This window comes from Danio aesculapii, chromosome 13, assembly GCF_903798145.1.
Source record: "Danio aesculapii chromosome 13, fDanAes4.1, whole genome shotgun sequence".
NCBI classification, from domain to species: domain Eukaryota; kingdom Metazoa; phylum Chordata; class Actinopteri; order Cypriniformes; family Danionidae; genus Danio; species Danio aesculapii.
Window position 1 is genome coordinate 48,123,042 of NC_079447.1, and position 12,279 is coordinate 48,135,320.

Here is a 12,279-nt window from a genome sequence, read left to right on the forward strand (position 1 = left end):
ATAATAAATTTACAGTTACAATTACAGCTTTATATGCATGGTTCTCTTTTTGCTACAAAAAATTAAAATAAATAAATAAATAAATAAATAAATAAATAAATAAATAAATAAATAAATAAATAAATAAATAAAACAGTTTGTTGGCTGGTTTTAGCTGGTCGACCAGCCTGGTTTAGAGGGGTTTGGACATTTCCAGCCTGGTCTGGTCAGGCTGGAAAATGACCAGCTAAACCAGCTTGACCTGCCCGGTTTTGGGAGGATATTCCTAACATTTTAACATGTTTTAGAATTTGTATGCTGCAAGTATATTTAAACTCTATATTTCAGTATTCAATTCCGTGCATGGTCCGTTTGCTTTCATCTTTTACCATTAAGTTTACGATTGTGGTTAAAAAGCCCTGTGTTAATGCAAAGTCTCACGATATTTTGCGAGATGCCAACAACCAATCAGGAACGCATACTCACGTACACGTAAAAAAGCAACATGGCGGCCACGTAGAAGACCACTGTTCCTTGAGTATACAAACGTTTTTTAAAACGCAAAATAAATAAAACAAACAGTTGTGTAGCTAGACCAACCAAGATATGACTTCTGGAGCGGTATTGTTCAAATCAGTTAAAAGAAATCATGTCCGACTACAGAAACATCGGCGTGCGACAAATAACAGATGCGAGAGAAAGTCGGAGCAGAACTTTCAAAGTTGCCCCGAAGAAAATGAAAACAAAGAGGCACATGATCGGATTCAAACAGTCACAATCTCCTTCTTGTCATAATTCCCACAACTGTCGCAAAGGTAATTTTATTACAATTAGACGTATGAAACCGCGTGACATGGATGGAGTCGGAGAGCAGATACGTGTTTTGTTTTGCATACTGTCATACAGTCCTATCATCATAGTTCTGATGCCATTTTACTGTAATATTTATATATAAAGATAATTACATGCCATTCAAAGCTCTTAATAAATAACGTTAGATAAATAGATATAAAGTTGGTTGTATATTCGCCCATTTGGAATTTCTCCTCAATAATATAACCTCAGAAATTCCCAGAAGTATTTTTTGCAGGGAAGTCATATTAGCAACCAATCACTATCAAAATACAGCAGTGTTCACAGTCAGTTAAATAGTGCTAATGTTGTTTTGAAGTCATACGAGTTTGTTATTTCAGACCGAATATTCAAAGTAGCTTGGTAAACAGTATAGGGGTAACGTTGGTTTTATATTCAGATATTCAGACATTCTCCTTAATAACATAATTTCAGAAATGTATTCTTTGCAAATTCTAAATAGGGAAATCATATAAGCAGCCAATGACTATTAAAGTACAACATTGTTCACAGTCAATTCGATAGTGTTAATGTTGTTTTGAAGTCATACTTGCATGCCAAATTCGAATGAATATTTAAAGTAACATGGTAAACAATATAGAGACTTCTAAATGAACAACTGTGCGAATATAAAGCCAACTTTACCTCTATGTAAACAATATATTGACATGTCACAAGTTTTCACTGTTCAAGATGAAAATAATATGAAAATGCGAATACAAAATCAGCTTTACCTCGATTTCAAATAATATCGTCGTGGCGCAGACACTAATTGTGCCTCTTTTAGCGTCGACGTTAAATCATTTTCATGATACAAACTTCAATAGTGTTATTATCTTATTTCTCAGATTTTACAACCCCAAAACGAAGACCAAGAGTCAGATTCAACGGTTCCTACGGAGGAGATTCGCCTAATGAGACTGAATCCCTGCAAGATATCATCTGGGATCCAAACTCACCCACGCAAGACTTGAATGGCAAGTATATTCATAACACTTCGGCTTGCAATGCGTTAGAAAGCAGAGAAGTACACATGTAGAATTTGGGTTTGATGGTATAAGAAAAAAGCATACTTTTCATCTTACAATATGATTATTATTATTATCATTTGGCACTGTAGTAAGGTTTGATATAACTTTGTTTTATAGAAAATGCATTATAGTTTAAAAATTAGATAATTCTGTTCAGATAAATTAGATAAATGTGTGCATATTTATTATTCCTATTGTCATATAAGTGCACTAAAACCTTATTGAATGAAATATTCATCATTGTATTTGATTGTAGTATTATTATTGTACTTCATTATTATTTTACTGATTTTGTTCAAAGCCCTTATTTATTTATCCAGAAATACAATAGAAATGTTACTGAGTTGTAAATTTAAACATTAAGTAAATTGACACCAACTGATTTATTTGTGAATATGTTTTATATATAATTATATTTAATACATGTTGTTAAAATATGAATTTTCACTAACCAATTACTCTAATTTTACTCAGTGTCACAGAATTCTTAGGAAATCACTAAGTTATGCTGGTTTTCTGTTCAATAAATGCTTAATTTTTAGTATTCATGTTTAAAAAGAGTTGTGCTACTACATGTTTATTTAGACACTGATGTATTACCATTATAAAAATTGGTAGTAAAGACATTTGCATCTTGCAAATGCATTCAACTTTTTTGTATTTTTAAATTACTGTACTTTTTTTGTCATGTAAATTTATACAATGTTTTGTGGCATAAACTCTATATGTATTGTAAGCAGATTCCATCTTTTAAATTTAAATTCAACTTTCTTTTAGTATATATGTTTAAATTTTCACAGGACAAGGTGATGGGAGAGTCATTGAAATATCAGAGATTGTCAACAGAATTGCACCGACAGTAAGTCTATCTATCTATCTATCTATCTATCTATCTATCTATCTATCTATCTATCTATCTATCTATCTATCTATCTATCTATCTATCTATCGATCTATCGATCGATCAATCGATCTACAGATGTATAGATATAGAAAGCAAATTTAGACTGCTAAGATCAATAATAATAGCCCTGTTGTCCAATGACTTGCCTAATTAACCCAATTAAAATAATTTAAGTCTTTAAGTTAAATAGTAGTATCTTCCTAAATATTTATTAAAATATTATGGAGTGTCATTATGGCAAACACAATAAATAGCTATTAAACTATTATGTTTAAAAATATTTGAAAAAGAATAAAAACTTTAAAATGGGCTAAAAATGTTGTCTTCTACTGTATGCATGTATGTAATACTATTTAATCTAACAGTCATACTTTTTTAAGGTTGAGAAAGCCAAAGATGGAGACTCGGTGCTCCAGTGGATTGGAGACAGTGCCATTGCCTGCACTCCAGAGATCCGACAGCCCAGAGTCAGGAGGATCTCCACACGGTATGTTTTATCTGTCCTAAGCCTGCATCAGACTTTTTGTTTATTTTTAAAAATATTGTAATGACAATAAGACATTTAATAGCTTTTATTTTTGACCTTTTCAGTTAAATTAAAGCACAAGCATATAGGCTAGATCACGCTTTTATTTATTCATGAAGAAAGCAGATGAACAGAGATATTGTGTGTGTCACTGCATGTTCAACACAACACAAAGCAGATGTTTGTTTTTATCCTGCAATGACAGCAGAGCATGTTATAACTAGGGGTGGGAATCTTTAGGGACTTCATGATCTGATTCCGTTTCTGGGAGACAGAGTAATTTTTATAAAAAGTAAATGACTAAAAAACAGAACAGTTATAAATAAAATATAAGATATGTACACATATATACATACGTACAGTATAATGTGTTGAAATAATAGACAACCTTCAGGGTTTTTTTTTACTGCTAAAAGAATTATGCAAAATATTTAGTTATTTAAAGCTATAACGAGGGTCTCGTCTATTTCTCGTCTGCTGGAAAAAAAGTGTTGGAATAATAATAATAACTTTTCTCTTACATATTAGTAAGTTTAATTAACAATTGCAAAGAAATGACAAGCAACTCACACAAACATGAAATTTTGAAGCCGAAATTGAAAATACTACCAGTAATGTTTTATAACTTTAAAACAGGGTATCTGTGGGGTCTTAAATTTAATTAATTTAATCTCAATAACCAAATTTTAGGGCTTAAAAAGTCTTAAATCCACTGAAATATTGTGTTGTAGGTCTTAAATAATTTTGCATGGATCGTAATTTTCCGATGTAAAGCTATACCCAATATACACCCACCCAATCACTTACAAAATATTTTAATAAAAGTTTTAAGAAATGTTTATTAATTAACTCTATTTACTTATTAATATGGTTTATCTTCCTTATGATAATATTTGTTTTTTAATGTTTGTTAAGGTTTTAAATTGGCCGTTTGCCTTGTGTGAGTCTGAAATTTCATGCATTATGGCCTTAACAAGGTCCTAAAAAGTCTTAAATTTGACTATATATATATTTATTAATTTATTTATTATTTAAAAGATAAAAAAGGCATTAGGATCCGTGTCAAAAAGCTGGTTTGGTTGTGTAAATTTCCATGTTTCACAACCAATTTATATGTATATATTATATTTAAAGCTGCACTTTTGGTATTCATGTTGGTTCATATGTTTTTGGAACATTTTATAGTTTTTGGTTTTATGATTTGGTCATTTTGACCAAGGAAAATCCATTTAGAAATGTAGTGTTCAAAATCATTGCATATATGAATGTAATGTTTTATTTCATTAATGAACTAAAAAGAAAAAGAGCGTCCTGTTATTGAGCAGTTTGATTCGGCATATGCAGAGAATTATGTTAATTCCCATCTCTTTCTTTTAGGCAGAGCAATGTTGAGGACCTGAAGAAACTTGCAAAACAGTTTGACATCAGTATGACTCGCCAGGATAAAGAGAAGGAACAAAAAAGCACAGAAGGAAGAAATAAACTTAATAAGCTACAAAGTGATGGTGCAATTACAATGCAGAGATCAACATCAAACCCAGTCTTGTCCGCACAGCTAACCGACTGCTCGTCGCTTGAAGAAGAAGAGCAGGAGCTTCAGGCGCTGTTTGATGGTCCCACTCAGCATGTAAGTGGGAGACTGAGCCCACCATCAGTCAACTCCACACCAGAAAACAAAACTGAACCTGTAGCTCAGGCTGAACTGAGAATGAGTTCTGCAGCTACAAATTTTGACGATGACTGGGAAAATGACGACCTGCTGAATGACTCCTTTGTGTTGGAAATGACACAGAATCCAGTTCCTATGAATGTAGCTCAAAAACGAAGCACTGCTCGGCCTGAACCTTCCACTAAAAAATGCAGTTTTGTGACCAAGATTAATCAATCTAATGCCAGAAGCATCTGCACAGAGGGTCAACAGAGTACCAGCAAAAGCAGCACCTTTACCAAGACACTTCCTAACGTCAAAGCATCAAATCAAAGCACTTTTAGGCCGAAGCCATCCACTTCTGCCAATAATCAAAATACTGAGAAGCTGCTAAAGACTGCACCTGTGAACCAAGCAAACCAGCAAGCTTGCTCATCTCAGGATGTAAGAAAAGGAGTGATTGATGAAGCATCCAAAAGCAGTGGAGCTTCAAGTCAGGCCTCTTCTTGTCAGTTTGATGGGGTTTCAGAAGAAGACATGAAGTCTCTGTTTGATTCTGACGGTCTGTGGAATGATGAAGATGACGATCTGCTTTTCAAGGTTTGCGACGATGTGGAGAAGTTATCTGCCAGTCAGGAACAGCAAAAACTTGCACATGAATCTAAAAGCTCTGCTTCTAAAGCACCTTCCTCTTCCAACACTATTGGCCAACAACAAGAACCCACAAAGTCCACAAGAGTCTTTGCTCGCTCAAATTCAGTACCATGCACAAGTAACAGCTCTGGGTTTAAACTAGGATACAGTGTATTACCAACTTCTGAAAGTTCCAGCTCTGGTTCTGGGAATCAGAGCGCTCAGTATTATGGGCATGCACAAAACAAATCAGACTTAGCACACAAGACTGTAGTCAGAGCCATGGGCTCTTCAGAGACTGGAGGAAATACTTCTAAATCTCATTATACGTTCAAGAGACATCTGTCAGACTCCATGACGCTCTCCAACAAAGGTAAGATTTGTAGGTTGTGGCACCTGCTGCACATTAGCTATGAAATTGCCTCATATGGTCCGTTTTCACTGAGTGATACGGTACTGTTCGGTACAGTTTTATGGCCGTTTAGATTGTCAAAATGTACAAAAAAGCGAACTGTACCGTACCACTTTTTGGGTACCCTTTCGAAAGGGTACCTAGCTCAACAAAAAGGTACCAAAAGGCAGAGCTAGATGCGCAACTAAACGCTATTGGTTTACAGAGATGCGTAACTAGCACGTACACAAGCCATGAGAATGAAAACAAAGGAAGCTGCATTTACTAATACACAGCCGAGACATTACACCATAATAATATATACATATAATAACAAGTCATGGTCGACCCGATCTCAAACAAACTTTGTTGTCATCTTAATGAACAGCCACAAAGCTAAGAAGAAGAACAGAATCTACCGTCTAAAGCGCGAGCGTTTTTGCCTTCTCGCGTGTGCTCGCCGCCCGTCCATATTTGAAATAACAAACTTCTTGAGCTGATGATAATAACGTGTGCGTGACCATTGAAGTGCTGCTGACATCCGATCCTTTCAGAAATAAACACAAGAGTGAAGCACAAAACAAAGGAGAAGCCCAAAAACACAAAGGAGCAAATGATTCTTTCATCAACCTAAAGGATGAACAAACTGCCATGTTTAACTATTATTATCACCTTTTGGACTATTATAAACTGGGACGCTTCTCGTATGATAAGTGAACGACCCGTACAGCTTTACTTTGACATTTCCTCGAGCGAGAATGACGTCTACTGAAACTTTCTGTCGCATACCACTATTGGTACCCTTTTGGCAGTGGAAACGTAAGCCTGATAAAGATGACCTGTACCGTACTGTACCATTCAGTAGAAATGGGCCAAGAGAATACTCCTACAGGAGATGACTGCAATAGGTAAGTTTGCTTAAAGGCCTGGACACAGCAAGCCAATGCCAAACAACCAGCGCCAATAAAACCCTGCTGCGTCGTTACCTCGCATCTTGTTTTGTCTGGACCAAATAGCTGAGCGCGAACACACCAAATGGACGAAAGCAGAGTAAAACGCCTGCATGTAAGAATGTGTCACCACAAAGAGATTCGCTCCTACAAATATGTCTGATAATCCATATCATTTGCAATTATTTGAAAAATTACTTAACATTATAGGTAATAAGCATAACGAACCGAACCGTAAGACCAGTGTAGGTTCACACCCTTGCTTGTTACATCACTTTACTACATCACACTCGTGCTCTGATACGGTTCTAAATAACCAATGTGAATTAGGCCAATGAGCTCTGATATTAACCTGATGACTGGCGATGTGTGGAACACACCAAACCAACTAGCTGGACTAACAAAGCCTAACCTAGTGAATCATTTACTCATCTGCATGTTTTTCCCAAAATGCAAGACTTCTTTCTAGCATAGAACTTGAGTAAATGTTTTCAGGAGTGTTCACAGTAATCTTTTTGATTAAGTGAAACACAACAGTCTTTATCGTTTCTCCAAAAACATTATAAAAGTAACATAACAGTAATCCATTGGCCTTGTGGGCAGCAGTCAAACAGTGTCATTAAAGTAACTGGTGAACATGTTACCAAGTAATATGTGAAATTGTTTGATCTCACATTATATTAAGTGACTTTAATTACTACTTGCAATTAAATGGATAATTTGGTACGATGTACTTATTTTGTGTGTACTTGTTTTTACATTTTATTGATATTTTAAAAAATTCTATTGCATCTATAATTAATTCTTGCAAATACTTATGTTATTACACCATTCACCATCCCTTACACCCATATGCACTCTTTAACCTACCCATACTACCAAACCCATACCCAATCAAATACCACCAAAAGTGTTGTACAGTGCTTATTTTTTTGGTGCAAGTACCTAGGCCACTTAATAAAAAGACATTCTTTTCATTAAAATATCCAAATATTGTCTGGAAAATGTATTTGAAGTGAATTCTTTACATTGCTTATTCAGCCTCAATTGCGCTACTCATGACTACCATGACGTTATACATTGTGTCATATTACTCTGCTCTTACTGTGATTTTTCTGGAGTGAAAGGACACCAATAAAACTCATCTGTTTATGTGGAGGTTAATATTCCTGACTGGTTTCATATAACTAAAAACCACAAAATGTAACCATAAATACATCTCTGATGGACCCTTTTATCAAGTATGATTATAATTTAGGCTATATTTCACCTCAACTCAGGAGCAAACTTGGTTTTCTGGTGGCATAAAGATGGATAACTCTCTCTCGCTAAAATAAACCCCTCTGCCACTTAAGTTAAAAACATTGTAATTTAACAAGTAATCTTCACAATAATAATGTTTTTTGATTATTATTAAATTATTAATGATTATTTCACGTGTACATCAAATTGTGTGTGGGTAAAATTAGGAATTGGCCTTATTATGATATGATTGGTTTTGACCATATTTGGAAGGGTCAAATATTAATGAGCTCTGCAGAGCTCATTAATATTTATGTACCTTCCAAATATGGTCAAAAGTGACGATATCTTATTAGGGACAGTTCCTAGGGTTGTAAATAGACCTGTCAAACTATTTCTGAAGAAATTTCACACTTAACAAAGCCACATACAGTAACTTCTATTTAGATAGCAGAGAATAATTTAACATATATTATCAGTGCATTCTTTTAAAGAGCGCCTTTAAAAGACCAAACAAACAAGACTAAAAACAGTTTGTGCACCAATAAGTTACACCTAGTAGCACTCTCAAGTTTCAATGGTTACATTTTTGTAGCATTTACAAGTTTTAATGGTCACAAAATAATAAAATTTTAGCACTACAAAAAAAAGGAAATAATTTTCAGGGTTTAATGTCCTCTCTCATAAGGCTATGGAGTTTTTTTTTTCACGAAACTGTTGACAACTACTTTGTTTTGACATGCACTGTTTGTATTAGAAATATCAACCTGAACGTATTTCTTCATTTCTGTTCAAATGGAGTACAAAAGTTATGGGCATGAATAAATGACAATTGTAATTTTGGTGGGAAACTCATTTCCTAAACTGTCTTCCAATATACTTGTAGAAAAAGGGTGTAGAGAAATTTTCATTGCAGTCATTTTTGTGAGTGCTGTATTAAATATTGAGACAGGGTTATTGCAAGTCATACTTTAACATTTTTTACATCTCATCCCACAGAACCATAACAAAGCCTCTCGTTTTTGTTGTTCCGCAGTTTTTATTTCTTCCCATGCGACACCCAAGTGTTCAGCTGCTGAGATTGAGAGGAAAAAACAGGAAGCCATTGCGAGGAGGAGATTACGGATGCAGGCCAGCCAAAAACATGGAGCACCTACATAAGAGCCGGTACTCTACCGAATGCATTGGGCTGAAAAGGACTTAATTATGGGATTATGACACTGTAACTGTTTCAATGTAGCGACAGAAGAGCTAAACACTAATTTGTTTCTTTTAAGTAGTGTTGTCATGATATTAGATATCAATCAGTACTGAAATTTTAAAAACGTCCATTTCCCGCTAACATTTCAGCGTGTTTTTAAACAGCTGATTTGCCATTGTGTTCACATGCTCAACAGAAATAACTGGGGTTGGCCTTGAAGGTCATCAGTTTACCGAATTCACCACTGATTACTGAGTGTAACAACAGATACTGGGATGCTGAAGTGTTTTAAAGTCCTGAAGATCAGCTGGTCTATTTATAATCTGGCATACGAGTGTTCTGCTAATGAATCGACTGGTCTTCATGGCTTTAAAAAAGCTCCAGTGTCCCTGTATCTGTGGTTACACTCGGAAAACAGTGGTGAGTTCGGTGAACTGATGACCTTCAAGTACAATCCCAGTTATTTCTGTTGAGCATGGGAACACAATGGAAAATCAGCTGTTTTTAAGAACGTGCTCAAATGTTAGCGAGAAATACAAATTTAAGATTTAAGTATCGATTGGTATCGAATTCCAGTATCGTGCCGGTTCTCTACCAAATGCATTGGGTTAAAAAGGACTTAATTATGGGATTATGACACTGTAACCATTTCAATGTAGCGACAGAAGAGCTTATCACTAATTTGTCTCTTTTAAGTAGTGTTGTTACGATTCTGGAATTTGCTACCAAATGGTAATGAAATTTAAAAAACGTCCATTTCCCGCTAACATTTTGACTGCGTTCTTTTACACCGCTGATTTGCCATTGTGTTCAAGTGCTCAACAGAAATGACTGTGATTGACCGTGAAGGTCATCAGTTCATCAAACTCACCACTGTTTACTGAATGTAACTAAAGATACAGGGACACTGGAGCGTTTTAAAGCCACAAAGATCAGCTGGTCTGTTTATAAATGTTTATATATACATACGAGCGATCCGCTGATGAATCGACTGATCGTCATAGTTTTAAAAAGCTCCAGTGTCTTTGTATCTGTGGTTACACTCATTAAACAGTGGTGAGTTTAGTGAACTGATGACCTTCACGGCCAATCACAGTCATTTCTGTTAAGCACATGAACACAATGGCAAATCAGCGCTGTTTAGAAACGTGCTCAAATGTTAGCAAGAAATAGACGTATTTAAGATTTCAGTACAGATCAGTATCAAATTCCAGTATCGTGACAACACTACTTATACGAAAATGTTACTTGAAGATATCTTCTGAATAATGTACCAAATGGGTGGAGTACCACAAAACAAGCAATTTCTTGCACATTATAGTTCCAATATTACAACCCAGTATTGTGAGTAACATTAACGTCTGATGTCTTCACAATTTTTGATGAAACGTTTTTACCGTGTGCCATCTAAATTGTGTTAGAACTGATCCTAGATTTCGGATTATGGCTCAGTATGTCAACTTTTATTCACTCATTCTTGAAGATGTAAAAAAAACTTGAATTTTTTTTGTCAATCAAAACCTAAAGGTCCTGGCGATCTTGTCTGTGTGTTATCTTTATGTTTTCCGTTCAACACAATTGTGTTTCAGTATTAAAAGAAGCAAACGAAAATAAGAAGCTTGACATTGTGTATTGTTGCCTTCAGAAGCCTTTATTAAAACATTTCCAACGTCGAATGCAATCTTTGGGTCTCTGTCATTGCCTAATAACAGCCAAATGATATAATTACCTCCAGAAATAGCAAATTACTGTCATGCGTTATGCTCTTAAAATATAATCTTTTAAAAAAAATTGCCATTTTCAGCACTCATAACACAATATCTCTTCTCAGTTACAACCTATCCACACCTGGTTTATTGTATATACTCAACAGAAATGACTGTGCTGGCTGTGAAAGTCATCAGTTCACAGAAATCCCCTCTGTTTACTGAGTATAAACACGGATACAGGGACATTGGATTGTTTTGAAGTCACAAAGACCACCTGGCCTGTTTATAAGCAGACTCACGAGCGATCCGCTGATGAATCGACTGATCATCACGGCTTTAAAATGCTCCAGTGTCCCTGTATCTGTGGTTACACTCAGTAAAATAGCCATGAGTTTGGTGAACTAATGACATTCATGGCCAATCACCAATCAGCGGTGTTAAAGAACGCTCTAAAATGTTAGCGGGAAATTGACGCATTTAGGATTTCAATACAGATTGGTATCGAATTCCAGTATCGTGACAACACTACTTTTAAGAAACTGTTATTTGAAGATATCTTCTGAATAATGTACCAAATGGGTGGAGTACCACAAAACAAGCAATTACTTGCACATTATAGTTCCAATATTACAACCCAGTATTGTGAGTAAAATTAACGTCTTATGTCTTCACAATTTTTGATGAAACATTTTTACCGTGTGCCATCTAAATTGTGTTAGAACTGATCCTAGATTTCGGATTATGGCTCAGTATGTCAACTTTTATTCACTCATTCTTGAAGATGTAAAAAAAACTTGAATTTTTTTTTGTCAATCTAAACCTAAAGGTCCTGGCGATCTTGTCTGTGTGTTATCTTTATGTTTTCCGTTCAACACAATTGTGTTTCAGTATTAAAAGAAGCAAACGAAAATAAGAAGCGTGGCTTTGTGTATTGTTGCCTTCAGAAGCCTTTATTAAAACATTTACAACTTCGACTGCAATCTTTGGGTCTCTGTCATTGCCTAATAACAGCCTAATGATATAATTACCTCCAGAAATAGCAAATTACTGTCATGCGTAATGCTCTTAAAATATAATCTTTTTAAAAAAAAATTGCCATTTTCGGCACTCATAACACAATATCTCTTCTCAGTTACAACCTATCCACACCTGGTTTATTGTATATACTCAACAGAAATGACTGTGCTGGCTGTGAAAGTCATCAGTTCACAGA

General features: G+C 35.1%; 1 protein-coding gene across 1 annotated transcript; it reads left to right on the plus strand.

Annotated features, from left to right (window-relative positions):
* Positions 1 to 491: 491 nt before the first annotated feature.
* etaa1b (ETAA1 activator of ATR kinase b) lies at positions 492 to 11,033 on the plus strand. The gene is made up of 6 exons (XM_056471432.1): positions 492 to 794; positions 1,680 to 1,808; positions 2,663 to 2,721; positions 3,147 to 3,253; positions 4,670 to 5,946; positions 9,193 to 11,033. The coding sequence occupies exons 1-6, from the start codon at positions 629 to 631 to the stop codon at positions 9,315 to 9,317; spliced, it is 1,863 nt and encodes a 620-aa protein (XP_056327407.1). The 5' UTR covers positions 492 to 628; the 3' UTR covers positions 9,318 to 11,033.
* Positions 11,034 to 12,279: the final 1,246 nt, after the last annotated feature.

Excerpts from the sequence above, each read along its gene's own strand:
- etaa1b (XM_056471432.1), top strand. The coding sequence starts at position 629 with ATGTCCGACTACAGAAACATCGGCGTGCGACAAATAACAGATGCGAGA. Across the intron at positions 2,722-3,146 it reads TCAACAGAATTGCACCGACA|GTTGAGAAAGCCAAAGATGG; the intron begins GTAAGTCTATCT and ends TACTTTTTTAAG. Across the intron at positions 3,254-4,669 it reads GTCAGGAGGATCTCCACACG|GCAGAGCAATGTTGAGGACC; the intron begins GTATGTTTTATC and ends TCTTTCTTTTAG.